We start from the raw sequence: 22,005 nt of genomic DNA on the forward strand, positions 1-22,005 counted from the left end.
TGCATACTTACAATTTTTTTTTAATATAATTTTATTGATGTATTTACAGTTTCATAACTTTCACGATTTTATGGATCAACAGGTGCCGGACGCCACAGTTGCAAATTTGCCTAATGAGGACAGAAATAACGAGGAGGGTGCGTGAGGATGAATAACGATGAATGTGTGAACATTTTATGTTTTTCATGTTATTTTGTTATTCCGTATTAATGTACTCCAACAATTTTTATTTGAATGATATTTTATGGTGATATATTATGTCATTATTGACGAATGTTCTTTTAAGAACACCCCATTGCACATTGTCATATTAATAGATGATGATAGATACGCATAATAAAGTAAGTGAGTGTACAATCTCATGCACATTAAGAATTTTAGATACACACTATAAAGTGTTAACATGAGCAAATTAATGAATAATAAAGTTTTCTAAAGTTGACTGGCCATTCAATACGTAAAAAAAAAAATGCACATTATGTTACTGTATTTTCTAATGCACATTATGTTACTGTATTGCGCATGTTAAGTTTTTTTTTTTTATTTGCCACGGACTATAGTTTAAGTAGATAACGAAACGCAAATTTTGTTGCAGTATTACGCATATTGAGCGTACGTATTGCGTATGTCAAGCTTTTTTCTTTGTTTTTAATTTTCAAGAATTGCTCTTTAAGAATAGTTTAATATAATTAATTTAATGGATGAGCCCACTGGCGAAATGGTAGAAATCTTTGATCAAATTGATTCCGCCCAGGATTGAGCCCCCATAAATGTTTGATTTTTTTTTATTATATTTTATTTGTTTTTCGTTTAACAAAATACAATAAACGCATGTTAAAGTGATATTTCGCGCTCTTAAATTGGTTTCCCGACGCACTCTAAACTTTTGGGTTCAAAAAATATCGTTTTTCGATAAAAGTTAATTAAATGTATATTTGAACGCATATTTGTTCTTGTCCTCCGCGCATTTAACAGAGCAAAGCAAAGCACATTAAGTGTTTTATAACAATCCACTTAATATTCGAAGATATTTGATGTCAAAACTTTAAGGTATTGGTAGTTGGGGAGACGGATAACATTGAACAGTTATTCAATGCCTTAAAAAACGTGCCCATTAACGCAACATTGAAATCTTCAAATTAGTTAATTGGACCAAGTTATTGGCCTATAAATTGGAAAGAACAACACACAACTGAGCATCAGTTTTCATTTGAAATGGCCACCTCTCACGTGTCCACACGTTCAGAAGAACCATCTCCTTTTATTCCTCATCTTGCATGCCCTCTTCACCCTCCTCGCCCTCCGGATTGTAGTGATTGTAAAGAAATACAAAGACAACACATTCTAAACCTGAAAGAACACTCGTCATCCTCAGCTGCAAGCTCGTCATGCTGCAACCAAACATCATTCAAGGCTGAGAGAGTTGAGGACATCCGACATCCCAAATAACACCTACGGCTGCCAGGAATCTATCATACACAGCAAGCTTAGAGACCACGAGCCTACATGCATCCACACTCCTTGCTCATGTCCAAATCGAGCTCCTGTGGCAGGCTGGCAGCATGTCGGATGATGCCGGAACTAAAAGAAATGTTTTCAAAGCACTAGAAAAGATGCACTGACATCCCATTGGTGTTGTTTCAATGTGTATTTACGTTTGCAAATACTAATGTATTAGATTGTAAATTATTATTTTTATTAATATAGAAACCAACGCTCATTGTGTTCCAATGTCACGCATTTTAAATTGATATGTCGCGCATGTTAAGTTCAAAGCATGTATGTGTCATTTTAAATGCAAATTATTTCATAATCAAACAAACGCACTTTAATTTTGCAATCGCGCATTCTAGACTAATTCTCAACGCAATGTCTGAGTAATTACGTTTTTATTCATAGACCAACGCACATTACGTTTACGTGTTACGCATATATAAACCGCAGTGTAGTGCACCTTTAAAGTGTAAATCAACGCATATTAAGAATTAAATAGAGGCATATTGCTTCCTTTTAGATTCGTTATTAGTAAGTAGGCAACATATATTTTGGTATACAAGGAATAAACGGACGAGCCGACTGGCGAAATAGTAGAAGTCTTTGAATATATCGAATCCGCCCAGGATCGAATACCCCCCAAAAGACTTAAAATATTTTTGGTCGGTAATCAACGCATCTAAAGACTTTGGTGTTTACGACGGACGAAAGATTTTATAAATAAACCATCGCACATTACGTCTACGTCTTACGCATATTAAAAACAAGCTATCATGTCTGCCCCTGTTGTTGTTATTAATAATATATTATAATCAAAGTAACGGATGATCCCATTGGCGAAATGGTAGAAGTCTTTGATTAAAATGATTCCGCCCAAGATTGATCCCCTGTAAAGACTTGAAGTTTTTATTATATTTTACTCCGTACTTGTTTTTTGTTTAATAAAATATAATACACGCATACTAGACTGATTTTTCGCGCACTTTAATTGGTTTCCCGACGCCCATTAAACTTTTGGCTCTAAAAAATCATTTATTTTCGATGCAAATTTATTAAATTTATATTTACACGCATGTTGTTCTTGTAGGTCGCGCATGTAACAGATCAAAGCAAAGCATATTAAGTCTTTTATACCAATCCACGTAACATTCAAAGATATTTGATGTCAGGACTTTAAGGCATTTGTAATTGGTGGGGGAAACGGATAACATTGAATGGTCATTCAATGCCTTTTAAAACGCACCCATTAAAGCAAATCTTGAAAAATCTAATGTGTCTGTAAATCACGCAACATTGAAATCTCAAATCAGTGCATGTGACCAAGTTATTCACCTATATATAAATTATTACAAGGAACAACACACAACTGAGCATCAGGTTATTGAAATGGCTATCTCTCACTTTTCCGCAAGTAGAGAAGAATCATCTTCATGTATTCTTCATCTTCTCTGGCATTTTCATTTTCATCGCCCTCCAGCTTGCAGTGACTTTAACTAAATACAAAAACAACACATTCTAAACCTGAAGCATCATTCGTCATTCTCTTCTTCAAGCTCATCGTCTAGTTTTCAAACAACATCCAAAGGCTAAGAGTTGAGCAATTGTGGGTGGCTGGTGATGTGTCGGATGCTGCCGGAACCAGAAGAAATGTCTTCAAAGTACTAGAAGAAATAAATATGTGCAATCGTTTATGTATGTATCATTTTGTCTGCAAATTATTTCATAATTCAACGAACGCACTTTAAGTTTTGCAGTCGCGCATATTATACTTATCTTTAACGCACATTATATTAACTAATAATTAAACGCATATTAGACAAAGAAAGTGTTAAATGTTGCATTTGTACGCATATTAACCTTTAATGTCGCGAAATTTAAATGTTAATCGACGCATTTAAAGACGTTGGCATTTACCACGGACCAAAGTTTATATACATAAACCAACGCACATTCTGTTTCTGTTTTACGCATATTAAGGCTTAATGTAGCGCATTTTAAAAGTGTAATCAACGCATATTAAGAATTAACTTTACGCAGGTAAAGTAGCAATAATACGCATAATAACGTGTTTAAGGTGCGCATATTAGTGAATAAATTGACGCATTTTCGTTCAATAATACCCGATCGAACATTTTCATATCAACAGTCACGTTCTGCTAGACTTAAAGTTGTCACATACGAACAGTCGCATTCGTTTAAGAATTCGCTATTTAAATCCACCATTATTCTCGACCCAAACCTGTCTCCTTCAAACACATTTTTGCTTTTCTACTCTACCTTGTAAAGAGAGTTTCAATGGCAGCCGAACCCCACACCGAAGTAGTTGGAAACCAACTCCGCATAGGACTGCGCTGGAATTTAATTAGGGTTCGAGTGCTACGAGTTGTTCGTTTGCCAGAAACTAAAGGTTCTGATAGAATCCGATCTATAGAGTGTGTACTTCACGATGTAGAGGTATTATTATTGATGCATATGTTTTTTGTGTTTTTTTTGTTTCTAAATAATTTCAGGGGACTTTTATTCATATGCACATTCCACAACCGTTTGCGCAAAGGCGCGTCAACAGATTTGTGGAAGAAAAAGCTTATCTACTCATTAGATTTGAGGTGGCCTATAGTACCTACAGAAACAAGACCTCTAGTCTCTGGTATATGCTGATGTTCTGTGAGAGAACTGGTGCAGTATTACTGAAAGACGATGCTGAGTTCCCAACATATGCTTATGACCGAGAAGATTATGATTTCGATCAAGAGGTGATCTACTGCATACTTACATTGTTTTTCCCCCCTTTTTTTTATTATATAATTTTATTGATGTATTTACAGTTTAGTAACTTTCACGATTTGATGGATGAACAGGTGCCTGACGCACCTGTTGGAAACTTGGCTAATGAGGATGTAATCAATGAGGAGGCTGCGTGATAAGGATGAATGTTGACGAAAATATCAAGATTTTTATGCGTATTATGTGACTACTTGTTGTTATTTTCGTCATACAATTTATTAATTAATAAAATTTATATATTATCCTTTTATGTCTATTATTTTATCATTAACGCATATTCTACTTGCTTTTTTTTTAATAAAATATAATAAACGCATCTTAGAATGATATTCCGCGCACTTTAATTGGTTTCGCGACGCACATTAAACTTTTGTATTTATTAATAAAATATAATAAACGCATCTTATAATGATATTTCGCACACCTTAATTGGTTTCCCGACGCACATTAAACTTTTGGATTTATTAATAATATATAATAATCGCATATTAGATTGATATTTCGCGCACTTTAATTGGTTTCACGATGCACATTAAACTTTTGGATTTAAAAAATTATTTATTTCGATGCAAATTAATTAAATTTATATTTACACGCATGTTGTTCTTTTATCATTTTGTCTGCAAATTATTTCATAATCAAATAAACGCACTTTAAGTTTTCTAGTCGCGCATATTAGAATTATCTTTAACGCATCGTATATTAACTAATAATTAAACGCATATTAGAGAAAGAAAGTGTTAAATATTGCCTTTGTACGCATATTAAGCTTTAATGTCGCGCAAGTTAAATGTTAATCGCCGCATGTAAAGACGTTTACCACGGACCAAAGTTTCTATACATAAACCAACGCACATTCTGTTTCTGTACTACGCACATTAAGGTTTAATGTAACACACATTAAAAGTGTAATCAACACATATTAAGAATTAACTGCACGCGGGTAAAGTAGTAATAACACGCACCTTAAGCTAGTAGCAGTGATTGTCTAAAAACAAATCAGTGATAAAAACAAAAACAAGTATCTCAACTGTAAAAAGCGTTCTGAAATGAGTTAACTAAGTAGTTGTGTTTCATATTTGCTATCCATTTTCGTTCTCGACTGTAAAGGCGCTGAAAAAATAGTCTGCTATGCCTTTTTCTTACCCTTTTGCTTGTCCTTATTTTTGGGGTTAAGTGGGCAAGTCCTTGTGTCATGGTGTTCTCCTCTAACACCACAAAAATTGCAATTCCTGCCCTCTTGTTTTTTCATTGCCAACTCCTTGCTGCTTTTGATACGCTTGCCACTGCCCTTGTTCCTTGCCTGTTTCGGTGGAAGTATGTTGATCTCTGAAATTTCTGTTGATCCACGATATGATTCTATAATAGTCCTCATGCTGTGCTGAGGGGACAATTTATCCTTTCCTGACAGTAGCAGTTATTTCTGTTCATTAATCACTTGGGAAAATGCAGTCAATTGCTCCATGTTTGAACCTGCCAGATCCATACAACAGTGTATATCATACCTCACTTTGTTCAGCAACATCTTCTTTTCATCCTTTGGTCCATTCTGATCGTAAATCACACCATCTATTTCAAATGTAGCTTTTAAAGATGCATCCTTAGTCCACTGATTAACCACGTACTTCAGAGGGATCCTTTCAAGGTCTCTAAAGACCACAAATATGTGTCTACACAACAGTCCAACCATCTCAAACATCTTGCAACTGCATTTGGCCTCATGGTCATTTACATTGTGCACCACAGTAAATCTTTTGTTCTTTCCATCCATAATATCATAGTGCAACATTCCACCGTCTTCTCTAACACTCAACACCATACATTTGAAACAGGAGGCACATATTTATTCCTGAACTTGATAGAAAACAGTAATGGTGTAGACGATTGATGCGTGCTTTTCAATCCCCAGAGGCGTCTTCATATCTGGATTGTAGCCTTCGTTGTCACTGTTGAGCTTTGCATTTGTGTTACGTTGTGATTTAAGAGCAGTGTCAAAGTTCATCATGAATTCAACTAGGCTTGATTGGGGACCAGTAAAACGGCTGTACGTGTAGTTCTCACTTTCGGAACGAGAAGTTGTCCGGAGTAGTCCTCCCATAAAGCCATCTCTAAAATACGCTGGGATCCAATGCTTTCTAGCCTCAAACATAGTTTTAAACCAGTTGTGTTCGACTAAGTTGTACTTTTCCATCAGCTCTCTCCACTGCTTCTCAAAATTAGGAGGTTCCAGAGATGACGTCCAAACGATTGAGTTCAGTTTGTTCCTGAATTCCTCATCCTTGTTCAGCATAGGACCCACCTTTTCCCCAACTTTACACATGATGTGCCACATGCAATAACGATGCCTGTCTTGCTTGAAAACTGTTGGAATCGCCACTTTCATAGCTGGATCTTGATCGGTGACAATTATTCTTGGTTCCATACCCATTGCCTTTTTAAATTTTTCAAAGAGCCAAACATAAGACTCAATGTCTTCTTTCAACAGTAGTCCAGCACCAAATCTTATACATTTTTTATGGTTTTCAACTCCGGTGAAGGGAGTAAAAACCAGATCGTACCTACAAGACAAAAAGCGTCATCACAGTATGCAGGTGTCAAACTGTTGCACTTAGAGAATTATAGTAACGCACAGTAAGTATTAAAATAGCACACGTATGTAATTGAGGTCTAATTCTGGAAATTCCGCATTTGTATTTCAATTATTTTTCAATAAAATAGTGAACGTGTCTAAATCTTAACATGTATCAACAGATCAGGCAATGCTAAATGTGTATTAATTAATGAAACGTACGCAAGAATGTGAATAGAATAGTATATACCTATTTGTTGAGTACGTGGCATCAAAAGAGACAACATCTCCAAATGCAGCAAAATTCTTTTTTGACATTGGATCTGCCCAAAACAGTCTGCTCATCTGCTCATCTTCATCAACCTCGTAGTCAAAAGCAAATGCAGGGCACATCTCTTGTTTCTTAATAAGATTATGCACCAGTATTTGTGCATCAGCTCCCAATATGTATGCTCTGAGATCCCTTCTGACATTTTTAAAGTCCACAACAGTTGCTCCAACTTCAGAGTAATCCCCCACAATATGACTATATAAACCGTGTGATTTTGATGCTCCAATATTTGCTTTAGCGCAGTCGAGTATAAACTTCTGGTGAGCACTGGAGATGTTTCTATTTCCCTTTAGAAACTGCCTTGCCAGAACCGAAGACATGTTGTGATTATGTTTTTCAATAAAAGTGGTAACTTGGTACCCAGCTGCTCCAATGTACTTAAACATAATCCTAGCTCTGCAACCAGTTCTGTTTGAAACCCTTCGCCGCTTTGGACGGGAAGGACCTTCCCCTGCATCTACACTTGACTGCGAGTGACAATGTTGAGCTCCTGTATTCTTAAATCCTTCTCTGTTGCAAACGATTTGCTTTTGAATTTTTGTCCCGTCACGTGCTGTAACGACGGAACTAGACCTCGTGTCAAACCCAACTTTGGAAGCATAATGTTTGAGAATTCAATACCAGCATCCAATGTTTTAAAAATCATGTCTACTGCTGGTTTGATTTCATCTTCACAGTGAGGAGTCCAATACTGTGTCATTCCAGGAGATATGGTCAATGTATGACCATTGCTGCTGCTGCTGGGACTCAAACTGGGGTTGTTGGTAGATTGAATGTCAATGGGAACTGTAACGTATAAGCATGAAGTTATGATTGTGTTGTTGCAAGCCTCTACGTGCGTAATGTGAACACTTAATATGCGTTAAGTTAATCAGATCATTGTCAATATGGAAGATTTATAAAATACTAGAGTATGTGCGACAAGTGAGAAATTAACGTGCTTTAGGGTAATATTTAATGTGCGAATGTGTAACAGTTAACATGTGTGAGTGTTTGTTAAAATATTATGTCATTACTTAACGTGCGTCAGAGAGTCCAGTAAGATAACATATATATATATATATATATATATATATATATATATATATATATATATATATATATATATAATCCTTAACCAAACAAGGTAATATTATATTACATAATCTAAACCAAACACATCAAGTAATTTTACATTCCTAAAATCTCACATTATCTTTCAGGAGGTAATCCTATTATCTGAGGTAATTTAATATTCCGTGAACTAAACGCCCCCTAAGAGTTTATGTGTATTATGTTAAGAGTTTATGTGTTAATGTTAGAAATTTATGTGTATTATGTATTATGTTAAGATTATATGTATTATATTATGAATTTATGTATATTTTACTATACAATTATATACATACTAAATAGAGTATTTTCAACTTTTCATTGTGCCTCCGGGTGCACGGTATAAGAATTGGCTTATGGGCTATTCTATAGGTATACCGTATACTTGTCTCCCGTGAACTCCGAAACAAAATATCTGATTTATTCGTTCATTCAATCATATATATCTATAATCTCCACACGAGACAAAAAATAATATTTAAAAAAAAAAAATCTTCAATTACAGGTTCGCTCTCCTGAATTCATGTTGTCTTTGGAATTGAATTGATTCTGGGTCGGAGGGGAGGGGAATAAGTTGAGAAGCCATGGCGTGCAGTGCAGGCGTGTTGAGCTTTGCTACACCGCTAATGCAAAAATCCAAGGTACGCCAAAGGCCTTCTACTTCTTCTTCTTCTTCTTCTTCTTTGGATTGCACAGCTTCGACTTCTTCTTCTGCTTCTGCTTCTGCTTCTGCTACCAGTACTACAAGTACTGAGCAAGATTCCAGAAACAAATTTAGTTATAGTAGAGCTTCTCCGTCTGTGAGATGGCCACACTTGACATTCACCGATACCCAACGCAATTCACAACGGTTCCAGTCTCCTCCACTCACCCCAATCGAAAATGATTCCGCGTTTGAGATAGAGGTGAATGACGAGAGCCAGGAGGAGGAGGATTTGGATGGGGGCAGGACTAGGGCTAGGAGTAGGACTAAGGCTAAGAAAATGACGAAATTGGCGCTGAAGAGGGACAAAGATTGGCGAAAGAGGGTTCAATTTTTGACCGAAAAGATTTTGCAGTTGAAATCCGAGGAGTTTGTGGCCGATGTGTTGGATGAGAAGTTGGTGCAGATGACCCCCACTGATTTCTGCTTTGTGGTCAAGTGGGTTGGGAAATCTAGCTGGCAAAGGGCATTGGAGATTTACGAGTGGCTTAACCTTCGCCACTGGTATTCTCCCAATGCTAGAATGCTGGCTACAATACTGGGCGTGCTTGGGAAGGCCAACCAGCAAGTGTTGGCTGTAGAAATCTTTACTAGGGCAGAGCCAACTCTTGGTAACACTGTGCAGGTGTATAATGCAATGATGGGTGTTTATGCTCGAAACGGCCAATTCCTTAAAGTTCAAGAATTGCTTAATTTAATGCGCAAACGAGGTTGTGATCCTGACCTTGTGAGTTTCAATACTCTCATAAATGCCCGCCTCAAATCGGGGCCTATGGCACCAGGTTTGGCAATTGAACTTTTAGATAATGTTAGGAGTTCAGGGCTTCGCCCTGACATAATAACATATAACACTCTTATCAGTGCTTGTTCGCGTGAGTCAAACTTGAAGGAAGCTGTAAAAGTTTTTAGTGATATGGAAACTAATAGATGTCAGCCTGATTTGTGGACTTATAATGCTATGATTTCAGTTTTTGGAAGATGTGGTCTGGCTAGTGAAGCTGAAAAGATTTTTAAGGATCTGGAGTTCAAAGGGTTTTATCCGGATGCAGTGACGTATAATTCGCTGCTCTATGCATTTGCAAAAGAAGGAAACCTTGAAAAGGTTAAGGAAACCTGTGAAGAAATGATAAAGATGGGGTTTGGAAAGGATGAGATGACTTATAACACCATGCTGCACATGTATGGAAAGAAGGGCCAACATGATTTGGCTCTGCAACTTTACCGAGAGATGAAGTCTTTGGGCCGAGATCCTGATGTAGTTACATACACTATTCTTATTGACTCGCTAGGGAAAACAAATAAGATGACAGAAGCTGCGAATATGATGTCAGAGATGTTAAATTCTGGGATTAAGCCAACTGTGAAAACGTATTGTGCTTTGATCTGTGGTTATGCAAAATCTGGGAGGCAAACGGACGCAGAAGAGATGTTCAATTGCATGACACGTTCTGGTATCAAACCAGATCGCTTGGCATACTCTGTTATGCTGGACATGCATTTAAGGTCTAATCAGACGAAGAAGGCAATGTTGTTATATCATGACATGATAAATGATGGATATGCTCCTGAACTTTCCATCTATGAGTCCATCCTAAAAGTATTGAGAAAAGAAAATGATGAAGAAGGTATTCAAAAAGTGATCACGGACTTGGAAGAACTGTGTAATTTGAGTCCAGAAGGCATTTCATCTCTACTTGTTAAGGGGGAGTGTTATAATCTTGCAGCCAAAATGTTGAAGTTATCCATAACACAAGGTTATAAACTGGACAAAGACAATTTGTTGTCTATTCTGGGATCTTATAGTTCATCTGGCAATCATTCAGAAGCTATAGAGTTACTAAATTTTGTGAAAGAGCATGTAGAAGAATCCCAGAAGTTTCTAAGTGAAGCAATGATTGTCATGCTCTGCAAAGCTAACCAATTGACTGCTGCTTTGGATGAGTACTTCAAAAGTAGCAACTACAGTTCACACAATGGTAGTTTTGCAGTGTTTGAGTACCTCATTAAGTGTTGCGAGGCAGATGAACGATTTGCTGAGGCTTCTCAAATATTTTCTGACATGAGAGCTAGTGGGCTGGAACTTTCTCAGGATGTTTACAGAACCATGGCTACTATCTATCTGATGATGGGTTTCCCAGAGACAGGTCATTATTTGGTCAATCAGGCAGAAGCACATGGCATTCCTATTGATGATGTTTCCATTTATGTTGGTCTAATTGAGGCTTATGGGAAATTGAAGCTACTAGAAAAGGCTGAAGATGTTGTGGCAACTCTGAAGCGGAGGTGTAATGTTGTGGATCGCAAGGCTTGGAATGCATTAATACAAGCTTATGCTGTAAGTGGCTTGTATGAGAAAGCAAGAGCAGTTTTCAACAGAATGATGAGAGATGGTCCCTCTCCTACAGTGGATACCGTCAATAGTCTCATGCAAGCATTGATTGTTGATGACAGATTAAATGAGCTATATGTTGTGATACAGGAACTACAAGATATGGGTTTTAAAATTAGTAAGAGTACCATCATTTTGATGCTTGATGCATTTGCAAAGGCGGGGAACATATTTGAAGTAAAGAAAATATACCATGGAATGAAGGCTGCTGGGTATTTTCCTACCATGCATCTTTACAGAGTGATGATTGGGTTATTGTCCAGGGCAAAACGAGTTACAGACGTTGAGGCCATGCTTTCTGAGATGGAGGAATTAGGATTCAAACCTGACCTTTCAGTGTGGAATTCTATGCTCAAGTTATATACTAAAATTGAAGATTTCAAGAAGACAGTTTATATATACCAACGAATTCAAGAAGCTGGACTCAAACCAGATGCAGAAACTTACAACACTTTGATAATTATGTACTGTAGAGATCGTTGTCCAGAGCGAGGTTTTTCACTTATGCAAGAAATGCGACAGCAAGGTTTGAATCCTGAGATGGACACTTACAAAAGCCTCATTGCTGCATTTTGTAAAGAGCTGATGGTGGAACAAGCTGAGGAGCTCTTTGAATGCCTGAAGTCAGAGGGTCATAAACTTGATCGCTCTTTCTATCATTTAATGATGAAAATGTATCGAAGCTCTGGCAATTCTTCTAAAGCTGAACAGTTAATACTGAAGATGGAGGAATCAGGAATTCAACCTTCCACTGCAACAATGCATTTGCTGATGACTTCTTATGGGAGCTCAGGACATCCTAGAGAAGCAGACAAAGTGTTGAATGATTTGAAGTCAACTGGTGCAACTCTGAGTACATTACCATATGGTTCAGTTATTGATTCTTATCTTAAGAATGGAGACTACAATATTGGCATTCAAAAGCTTAAAGACATGATTGAAGAGGGTCCAGAACCAGATCACCGGATATGGACCTGCTTCACTCGAGCAGCAAGTTTATGTGATCATATTAGTGAAGCCAAAATTTTATTAACTTCTGTTGCAGATGCTGGTTTTGATCTTCCTTTAAGGCATGGTTTGATCTTAGTTTCATTATTCTTTTGTTTTGTTTGATAGGGAAGATGTCCTTTCCACTTGTCTTTTCTTACAGATATAGCTAATATTATTTTTGTAGGCTTCTGACCGAGCAGTCGGAATCACTAGTTTTGGAGACTGATCAATACCTTGAGCAAATTGCATCTACAGAAGATGATGCAGCATTTAACTTTGTCAATGCTTTGGAAGACCTATTATGGGCTTTTGAGCAACGAGCCACTGCTTCATGGATATTTCAGTTAGCAATTAAGAAGAGCATTTATCGTCATGATGTGTTCAGGTATGTATACTAATAATCTGTGTGGAAATTGAGACCTAACGGAGGGCACAGTTTTTGCTGCTATTTGGAGTGTTGTATTATATACTTACAGATTAAGTAAAGATATGAAATTTCACATGCATGTCAAATTGCACTGTATACTTCCATGGAATGTATTAATTGATTCTATTCTGCTTTTGAATTCAGTTTACGTCTTTCATTGATGGTCATATTTCTGCAGGGTGGCTGACAAGGATTGGGGCGCTGATTTCAGAAAGCTATCTGCTGGAGCTGCTTTGGTTGGTCTAACTTTATGGCTTGACCACATGCAGGTAAAGTTTCCTCTTTTGAAGTTCTTAGTTCTGTGATTGAATAAGATGATTAATAAGCTCATAAAAAAATTATGTTTCCAAATTGTATTTCCTCAGCTCAACTAATTTTTAGCAGAGCATGTCAGTTTAGATTGTTTAGTTACACTGCATATGTAACTTAGTTTTGAATTTTGAAAGTGTAAAGTACATTGAAACCTGGAAGTGTACTTGGTGACTAACTCAAAATTTGATGATCTTATTTGGTAATGCTTTCCCAGAATATACTTGATGTAGGAGTGTCTCTCACCGGATGTGACCTTTATTAGTTACTCTTTGCAATTTTATCTTCTAAACTTGACAAGGTGTGTTAAATATATGGGATCTTTGTTATAGTTATGTTTCTAGATTTGTTTAATGTTGCCTAACCATTCTTTGGATATCAACACCTTGAATATTCTTATCCATGTTATTTCGAAACTGCACTGGGCATTCTGTAAGAAGCCAATAGTTTATCTAAACTTTAACGTAATGCTGATGTCTGCAGGATGCTTCGCTGGAAGGTTTCCCTGAATCCCCAAAATCTATTGTACTAATCACTGGTACTGCAGAATACAACAAGGTTTCTTTGAACAGTACATTGAAGGCATACCTTTGGGAGATGGGCTCTCCATTCCTCCCTTGTAAAACCCAAACAGGAATTCTGATAGCCAAAGGTCATTCCTTACGGATGTGGCTGAAGGACTCCCCATTTTGTTTGGATCTTGAGTTGAAAAATAGAACTATTCTGTCTGAGACAAATTCGATGCACCTTATTGAAGGATGTTTTGTAAGACGTGGACTTGTTCCAGCATATAAGGACATAACTGAGCGGCTTGGGCTGGTACCCCCTAAGAAGTTTTCGAGGCTTGCTTTACTGCCAGATGAGAAAAGAGAGAGAGTTATTAATGCAGACATTGAAGGGCGAAAAGGAAAATTAGTCAAGTCTAATAAAACTGGGATAACAAGAAAGAAGAAAATCACAAACTTTAGGAAGAAAAGGCTTCTTAGGAGGACTCATCCATGAACATCACAGGATGGAGTCTTGATTGCTTACTGGAGAATAAAATGCATCTCAGTTCAGTATGTCTGGAAAATTCTGTCAGAGAGCCAGTGGTGTCTATTCCTGCTTGGGAGGACAAGCGCTTTTGCTGCAGAGATTTAGTCCCACCCTGCATAATCCGTTTGCATAATGAAGCCGAATAGTTACTTGCAACTCCTTTAGCTTCAAGCTCTGGAAATGTAACACTTAAGCATGCTATCATTAGCCACCACCCGCCAGTAAGGTAAAGCTATATGTTTTAAGCTAAAAGTAGAATAATATGAAGGAAAGAGAGAAGATATGAGACTATATAGATAATACACTGCACAATAAATTGGATAGATTAAACTAGTCTACATATTTATAGGCCATGGGGGATATATAGAATTGAGGCTTGACTCATAGATTGACAATTCTTTCTGCAACATGTGAAATTATGAGACCATGATTCTTCAAGTTACCCTGTGACTTTAGTTTGTGTGTGTTGAAATGGGAAATCTGCACAACAATATAGTTTTTAACATCGTCCATTTAAACATGGCATAATCAGCAGGCAGACAGCAGACTGTAGGTTAGAGAAAGGAGTAAGTTTCAAAGACCAATCAAAATTTTCAACTATCAAAATCTCCTTTTTTGTGTTCAAGAACAATCACTTCTTCTGGGTTGATGTATAATCTAGTTGCGATTTGCGAATACCTTGATTAGGAGGGCATACTTGTAAAGGGAAGATCTTTATGCTCTGTAATTAAATAGAAATTTAATGGTGTTCTTGTCTTAGTAGTAAGAGAACTAGAGTATACTTCTGAAAAGAATTAAATTTAGCTGTATATAGTTTAATCAGGTTGCCAGTTGTCTTTTATTCTTTTTACGGAGTATTTATTTTGGAAAATAATTTATATTCTAAAAATTGGTTTGAGTTTAGATTGGTATCTCCGTATCTATCCATGCCTACTCTTTTTTTTTTTTTTTAACATCTAAAATGATACTGTATAAACTACCTAGGACAACATAGAAGTCAAGCTTTCACTCAGATCCTCACTTCTTACTTTTTTGATTGTGTATCCTATGACAGCATTCTTTCACATTAGGTAATTTTTTCTCTCCAAACGAGTTTCTCTGTAATTTATATGGTACGATTATATTTAACTGTTAAGTATTGCTGTGAGGAACCGGATATATGCCGATGGCTTTGGAATTTGTATCCTGTTTCATTGATTGACTAACTATTTATGCCCTTTGTTTTGTTTCAGGTACTGGACTTGTGGCTGTTTTCATCATGTCTGTTGAAAACTTTGCAGGATGGAAATACCCCTCATCGACTTTTCAAATAACTCATAATTCCTACTTTGCTGGATTTCTAGTGTGTAGATTGATCATCTAACTTGTCTCTAGTATTCTCTTCAGTGTATATATCACTGCTCCAGCAGCAGCAGGATCTGGGGTTCATGGAATTAAGGGTTACTCAAATGGTGGGCTATGACAGCTGGTTGATCTTGCCTCCATTTGCTGGGGACATTGGAAGACTGAGCTGATTCTGGTTTATTACAATATTTAGATTTGATAGGAAATGCAATTTCTTCTCCTTGAAAAGATAGAAATCATACTATAATATCTCCACAGGATCGATCCCTTGACATTTGGTTAAGGATGGATGACAGTGCCTCCCACTCAACCGCCCTCCAAGTTCAACCAATTGCTTTGTAGCATGTCTTTTAATTTTGCACTCATTAATCATTTTGTTTGTCAGTTGTTATTTGCTAGTTGTTTTAGTCTCTAATTATTTATCAGTGTAATATACATCATTAACTCCACAAAAAAGTTACTCCGTACAATTTTAATATATTAAGGAACAAAACTATTAAACTCTATTCAAATTTTATTTAGTATATGTGTATTTTAAAAGTTTATTATCTTTGTTTTTTTTTAACTTTTTCAGTTTTGATATTTTATATGCTTCCCTAGCTTTTTCTTTTTCAATTGTGATACATTGTCCTTATTTTTTATACACGAATTTGTTAAAATCAAGTTTTTTATTTTACAAATAAAATATTGAGACTAAAGGAGATTATAATTAATCGGACTCTCGTAGTTTGATGTATCTAGGACTCTATCTGTTAGTTATGTTCTCTGTATTTAGTATGTACTTCTACGCTGTTATTGTTACTGAATACAATCCATTCACTCGTCTGGTATCATACGCCATCTACAATCCTACCTATGGCTTCTCTTCCTCCTACGTCCGATGCTTCATCGGAACGCACCGTCATTGCCGGAACACCGGCTTCTTCCTCTTCAACGGCTCCCCTCACTCTTTCGGCCGCGCATCACTTTGTCTCGTTGAAGCTCACCACCACGAACTACCTTTTTTTACGCACGCAAATGGTCCCGTTTCTTCGCGGACAGGGGTTGCTGGGTTATGTGGACGGCACCATCGGATGCCCGCCGGTGGTGGCTGTCACGGCGAATGGTTCTTCCACGGTTGACAATCCGGCAGCCTTGGCGTGGATACAATAGGACCAGGCTATCCTGTCCATGCTGGTTGCTTCGCTGTCTGACGAGGTTCTTTATCTTGCAGTCGGTCTCTCCACCTCGTGGGATGTCTGGACGGCGATCGAAGGGGCGTTTGGGTCTACCACGCGTGCACGCACCCTCGGTCTTCCCAGCCAATTACAGGGGCTCCGTTAGGGGGATGGCACGCCGGCGGAATACCTCGACCGTGCGAAAGTTCTCGTGGAGCAGCTCGCCATGGCCGGTCGACCGGTCTCCTTGGACGAGCAGAATCTTTATGTTTTCCGGGGATTGCGTCCGGAATTCCGAGCTATGGCGTTGTCCCTCATCACATCAGGTACTCCGGTGTCTATTTCTCAATTGTCAGATTATTTGCTGGCACAACAATTTATTTGCAGTGAAGATCTTCTGCCGGCGATGGAGTCCCAGCCGGCAACAATGTTTTCTCGTCGTCGTGGTGGTCGGCAGTCCGATGGCCGCGGGCAACAGCGCGGTGGTGGAGGCCGGTCTGGCAGAAATGGTCGCGGTGGTGGCCGGGGTCCTCGCTGTCAAATCTGCGGGAGCCATGGTCACTCAGCGGCGTACTGTTTTCGCCGTTATTCCGACTCGCCGCCGGCGTCTCAGGCGAACCTGGTGCAGTCTGGTGGTGCAGGCGGTGATCTGACTTCGCAGGCCTGGTTTCCGGACACGAGTGCTACGCACCATGCGACACCCACGGAGGATGGCTTGGCCGAAACAGAAGCTTACCATGGTGGTGATACGCTCCGGGTTTGTAACGGTGACGGTATGTCAATTTCTCGTATAGGTCATGCCCGTGTTTCGTCTCCTAAGTCTCTTAAATTGTCTAATGTTTTGGTTGTTCCCGGATTGTCAAATTCTTTGCTTTCCGTTCAGAAATTTGCCTGAGATAACTCTTTTTATTTTGAATTCTTTCCCTCTTATTTTGTTGTTAAGGACATCGCCACCAGGGTCACTCTACTTAAAGGGCCCAGTACCGGGGGCTTGTACATGTTGCAACTTCCGAAGTCCGCTCCTGTTGCGCTATTTTCGGCTCGGGCGCCATCCAGTGTCTGGCACAGTCGTCTGGGTCATCCTCACTCTCGGGTGTTGTCTCGGGTTTTACAGAGTTGTCCGGTTAGCAAATTAGATATTGGTAGTAATTCTTTATGTTCGTCGTGTCAGTTAGGGAAGTCTTCCCGTTTTTCCATTGGCTCGTGTTGAGTCTAGTAGTTCTGCTGTATTGGACTTAATTTACACGGACATTTGGGGTCCTGCCCCGGTTTTATCTTCGACTGTTTTTCGGTATTTTGTCTTATTTTTTTGATGATTTTTCGCGTTATTGCCGGTTGTTTCCCTTACGCTTTAAATCTGATCTGTATGTTGTGTTTGACAAATTTCGTTTGCTTGTTGAACGTCTTTTTTCCTGCAAAATTAAGTCTGTGCAATCTGATTTGGGGGGAGAGTTTTGTAAGTTAGGGACTGTCTTTGAGTCGCTTGGCATCTCTCATCGTCTGTCGTGTGCATACACGCACGAGCAAAATGGGCGTGTTGAGCGGCGTCACAGGCATATTGTTGAGACTGGGTTGGCTCTTCTTGCTCAGGGTTCGGTTCCCTTTAAATTTTGGGACTATGCCTTTGAGACGACCGTTTTCTTGATTAATCGTTTACCTTCGTCTGCTCTTGGTTTGGTTAGTCCTTATCGTCGGTTGTTCAATTCTAAGCCCACGTACTCTTATCTCTGGGTCTTTGGGTGCTTGTGTTTCCCATACCTACGACCCTATAATAAGCACAAGTTTGCTTATCGGTCTTCTTCGTGTGTTTTCTTGGGCTATCCGTCCTCGTTTCGTGGTTATCGGTGCATGGACCTCACTACGGGTAAATTGTTTATATGCCGTCATGTTCATTTTGATGAGGGTGTTTTTCCATTTGTCAGGCCTTTCCCTTCGCAGGTTGCCTCTTCTGGTTATGTTGCTCCGTGGGGGGTCAGTCGGGTGGTTCCCAGTCATGCACCGGTGCTTCCTTTCATTGCCACTTTTGCCTCTTTCGCCTCCGCGGTCTGGTGGTGGTCCTTTGTGTTTGTCTGAGCTGCTCCTCGGCGTGGGCGTCCTAAGGCCGGGTCGCCGCCGCCTCAGTCTCATCCGATGTTGCTCCGCCACATGGAACATACTTCACCTCTTCGGGCTCTGTTGGTTAGCGGGGGTGATCCCTCGTGTTATTCCCAAGCTGTTTAGCATTCTGAATGGAGGGTCAGGAGTTCAATGCGCTCCTGCACAATCAGATTTGGAGTCTTGTTCCGACCACGTCTGATATGAATGTTGTGGGTTGCAAGTGGGTCTTCCGGACCAAACGCAAGGCGGATGGGTCCGTTGAGCGGTATAAGGCTCGTCTTGTTGCTAAGGGCTTTAACCAGATCGCCGGGGAGGATTTCTTTGACACTTTTAGTCCCGTGGTCAAGCCCACCACAGTCCGCATGTTGCTTTCTTTGGCGTTGTCTCGCGGCTGGTCTCTTCGACAGTTAGATGTTCACAACCCTTTCCTGAATGGGCGTTTGGCTGAACTGGTTTACATGAAGCAGCCGCCTGGCTATGTTGACCCAAGTTGTCCGGATCATGTCTGCTTGCTCCAACGGTCTCTTTATGGGTTGAAGCAGGCTCCGCGGGCCTGGTTTAAGCGCTTGCATGACTTTCTTCTGTCTGTGGGGTTCAAGGCTTCTAAAACCGATATATCACTATTTTATTATTCTGTTGCAGGGGCTAAAGTGTTTTTGCTCGTCTATGTTGACGATATTTTGCTGATGGGCAGTGATTCGGCTTTGGTTACCGGTCTGTTGAACCGGCTTGCGTCGGCCTTCAAGATCCGGGATCTCGGGACACCGGGTTTCTTTCTTAGCATTGAGATGGTCCCGCATGATAGGGGTTTTATTCTTTCTCAACGTCGGTATATGACGGATATTCTGAAATGGGCTGGTATAAGCCTCTTCTCACGCCGGTTGCGGTGGCCCGTTCTGCTGTGTCCTCTGATGATCCGTTTGATAATCCTACGCAGTTTCGGCGTCTCTCGGGTGCCCTTCAGTACTTAACTGTGACGCGCCCTGGTCTGTCTTTTGTTGTGAATTGTCTTTGTCAGCATTTGCACTCTCCGAATGTCACGCACTGGGTGCTTCTTAAGCGTGTTTTGCAGTATGTCAAAGGCACTGTTCAGTTTGGGTTGTGTCTCTCTCTGTCTTCATCCATGACGTTGCATGCCTTTTCTAATTCGGACTGGGCTGGCGACCCGGTGGATCGCAAGTCCACTAGTGGTTTTGCGGTCTATCTTGGTTGTAATCTGGTTTCTTGGGTTTGCCGTAAGCAACGCACGATTGCTCGCTCGTCTACTGAGGCGGAATATAAAGGGCTCGCTGATGTTGCTGCTGAGGTCACCTGGGTTGTTTCTCTTCTTAATGAGATTGGCTTGCCCTTACCTGGTCCTCCGTCTTTGTGGTGTGATAACTTGGGTGCCACTTATCTCTGCGCCAACCCTGTTTTTCATGCTCGCACGAAGCATGTTGAAGTGGATTATCACTTTGTTCATGACAAGGTGGTCTTGGGTTCTCTACAGGTTCACTTTGTGTCTACACAGGATCAGGTTGCTGATATCTTTACTAAACCGTTGTCTACCAAGCAGTTCGAGTCCTTGCGTGACAAGATTAATGTTGTCTCCGTTCCTTAAGCTTGCGGGGGTGTAATAGGACTCTCGTAGTTTGATGTATCTAGGACTCTATCTGTTAGTTATGTTCTCTGTATTTTGTATGTACTTCTACGCTGTTATTATTACTGAATACAATTCATTCACTCATCATAATTAAAGAAGAAATATTAAGAAGTACTAAAATACTCATCTATTAAATAAAATTTTAATTGAGTTTAATAATTTTGATGCTCTGATCTATAGGTTAAAATTGTAGTAACTTTTTTGAGGAGTTAGGGGTATTGCGACGGTAAAAAGTTAAATACTACAACGGTTAGTAAGGAACAATTGAGGATGAAAAATGCATTTTTCTCTATTTTAAATAGAGTAATTAATTAACACTCATTTTAAAATAAACAAGATATTTCAACAACCAAAAAGAAGAGTGAAATGGTAATAAATCCGTTAACACGGTTTGATTGTTGCCAAGATGCCTCCAATTGCAAAGCAATTGGTTGACCCTATCAACTTCTGGATTCTCATTCCGTTGATTTTCTTCTTCTAATATTAGGGTCATACAATCTTCTCTCACTTTCAAAATGTTATATCACTAAATTTGTAATTATTCACTATTCACTATCTATCTATACAATTCTCTCTCATCTTTCAAAAGTGGTCATACATTCACATCATTTTAATAAAAAAATTTTATTTTTTTATCAAAAAAGTTAATAATTAATAATAAAAGCAAAATGTGTCGGGCAATGGTGTTGCAAGTCTGATAGTGTCCTTGCAACACATCAGAAAACTTGTATGTATCGTATGTGAAACGAGGGACTCCGGGTTGTACGTGATTCTTCTTGGGACACGAAGTGCTGCTATGACCGACCATAGATGCATGCCAGACTCAAACACACGTACTAGTATAGATGTTATAAACGCTAAGGTTCTGTTTGGTAACATAATTAGCTTATCAAGTCATTTTAATTTATTTGACCATTATTAGTTATTTGACTTGGTTAAATATTCAATATAAGTGTTTGATTAATTAGTTTTTTGTAATAATTTATTGCTTCAAAACACTAAAATTCAAAAAGCTGTTCAAAGCAGCTTTTTCGATCAGCTTTTTGAGAAAGTCATCATTTTGCATGTAATCAGCCATCAGCTAATTTACCAAACATCTTTCTACAAATCCACTAGCCCAATTAGCTAAGAGCTATTTACCAAACACCCCCTAAATCTCGCAACCACCAACGATGGTTTCGATCTAACACAAATTAAAGCTGCCTTACAAATTTCGCTCGAGAAATGAGGCTCATAGCTTGGTTGATCTTGATCAGTTTACCAATTTTACTTAGTCTAACCTCTATTAGGAACCTCTTATCCTATCGTCATAATGTAAACTTTACACTCTTAAGCATACAGGATCTTCAAAACACAATGATTTTCACATATAATGCATTAATTAACGTTTAATGAACGTACCGGGTTCCATGTTTTCTCTATGTTGCTTGAACTAAAGACTTGGTTTCTCCCTCTAGACCTTTAGCATTTCCTTAATCTAAAAATTTGGATGGAGAGAATTTTAGTTATGCGGAGGGTGAGATAGAGGACTAGAACCTCATATAATAACCATTTATTCTCATGTTCCATCAAAGTGAAAGATCAGATAAACTGATGAGCAGTTACAACTGATATTATCTCTTAATTGACCAATAATAAAATT

General features: G+C 38.8%; 3 protein-coding genes across 4 annotated transcripts; 1 reads left to right on the forward strand and 2 right to left on the reverse strand.

Annotated features, from left to right (window-relative positions):
- Positions 1–5,407: 5,407 nt before the first annotated feature.
- LOC109163769 (protein FAR1-RELATED SEQUENCE 5-like) lies at positions 5,408–6,097 on the reverse strand. The gene is made up of 2 exons (XM_019312475.1): positions 5,752–6,097; positions 5,408–5,682 (listed from the first exon to the last, which is right to left on the reverse strand). Exons 1-2 carry the CDS (start codon positions 6,095–6,097, stop codon positions 5,408–5,410), a joined length of 621 nt encoding a protein of 206 aa, XP_019168020.1.
- Positions 6,098–6,121: 24 nt separating this feature from the next.
- Positions 6,122–8,795, reverse strand: LOC109163770 (protein FAR1-RELATED SEQUENCE 5-like). The gene is made up of 5 exons (XM_019312476.1): positions 8,774–8,795; positions 7,854–7,964; positions 7,098–7,767; positions 6,827–6,836; positions 6,122–6,709 (listed from the first exon to the last, which is right to left on the reverse strand). The coding sequence occupies exons 1-5, from the start codon at positions 8,793–8,795 to the stop codon at positions 6,122–6,124; spliced, it is 1,401 nt and encodes a 466-aa protein (XP_019168021.1).
- On the forward strand, positions 8,755–15,945 carry LOC109163814 (pentatricopeptide repeat-containing protein At3g18110, chloroplastic). Of its 2 annotated transcripts, XM_019312522.1 has the most exons (5): positions 8,757–12,432; positions 12,537–12,737; positions 12,958–13,048; positions 13,572–14,349; positions 15,356–15,945. In XM_019312522.1, the coding sequence occupies exons 1-4, from the start codon at positions 8,855–8,857 to the stop codon at positions 14,088–14,090; spliced, it is 4,389 nt and encodes a 1,462-aa protein (XP_019168067.1). In that variant the 5' UTR covers positions 8,757–8,854; the 3' UTR covers positions 14,091–14,349; positions 15,356–15,945. The 2 variants fall into 2 exon arrangements, with proteins under 2 accessions (XP_019168069.1, XP_019168067.1); XM_019312524.1 differs by lacking the exons at positions 13,572–14,349; positions 15,356–15,945 and adding an exon at positions 13,306–13,481 and having other exon boundaries at positions 8,755–12,432.
- Positions 15,946–22,005: the final 6,060 nt, after the last annotated feature.

Source organism: Ipomoea nil, unplaced genomic scaffold (genome assembly GCF_001879475.1).
Source record: "Ipomoea nil cultivar Tokyo-kokei standard unplaced genomic scaffold, Asagao_1.1 scaffold3043, whole genome shotgun sequence".
Taxonomy (NCBI): domain Eukaryota; kingdom Viridiplantae; phylum Streptophyta; class Magnoliopsida; order Solanales; family Convolvulaceae; genus Ipomoea; species Ipomoea nil.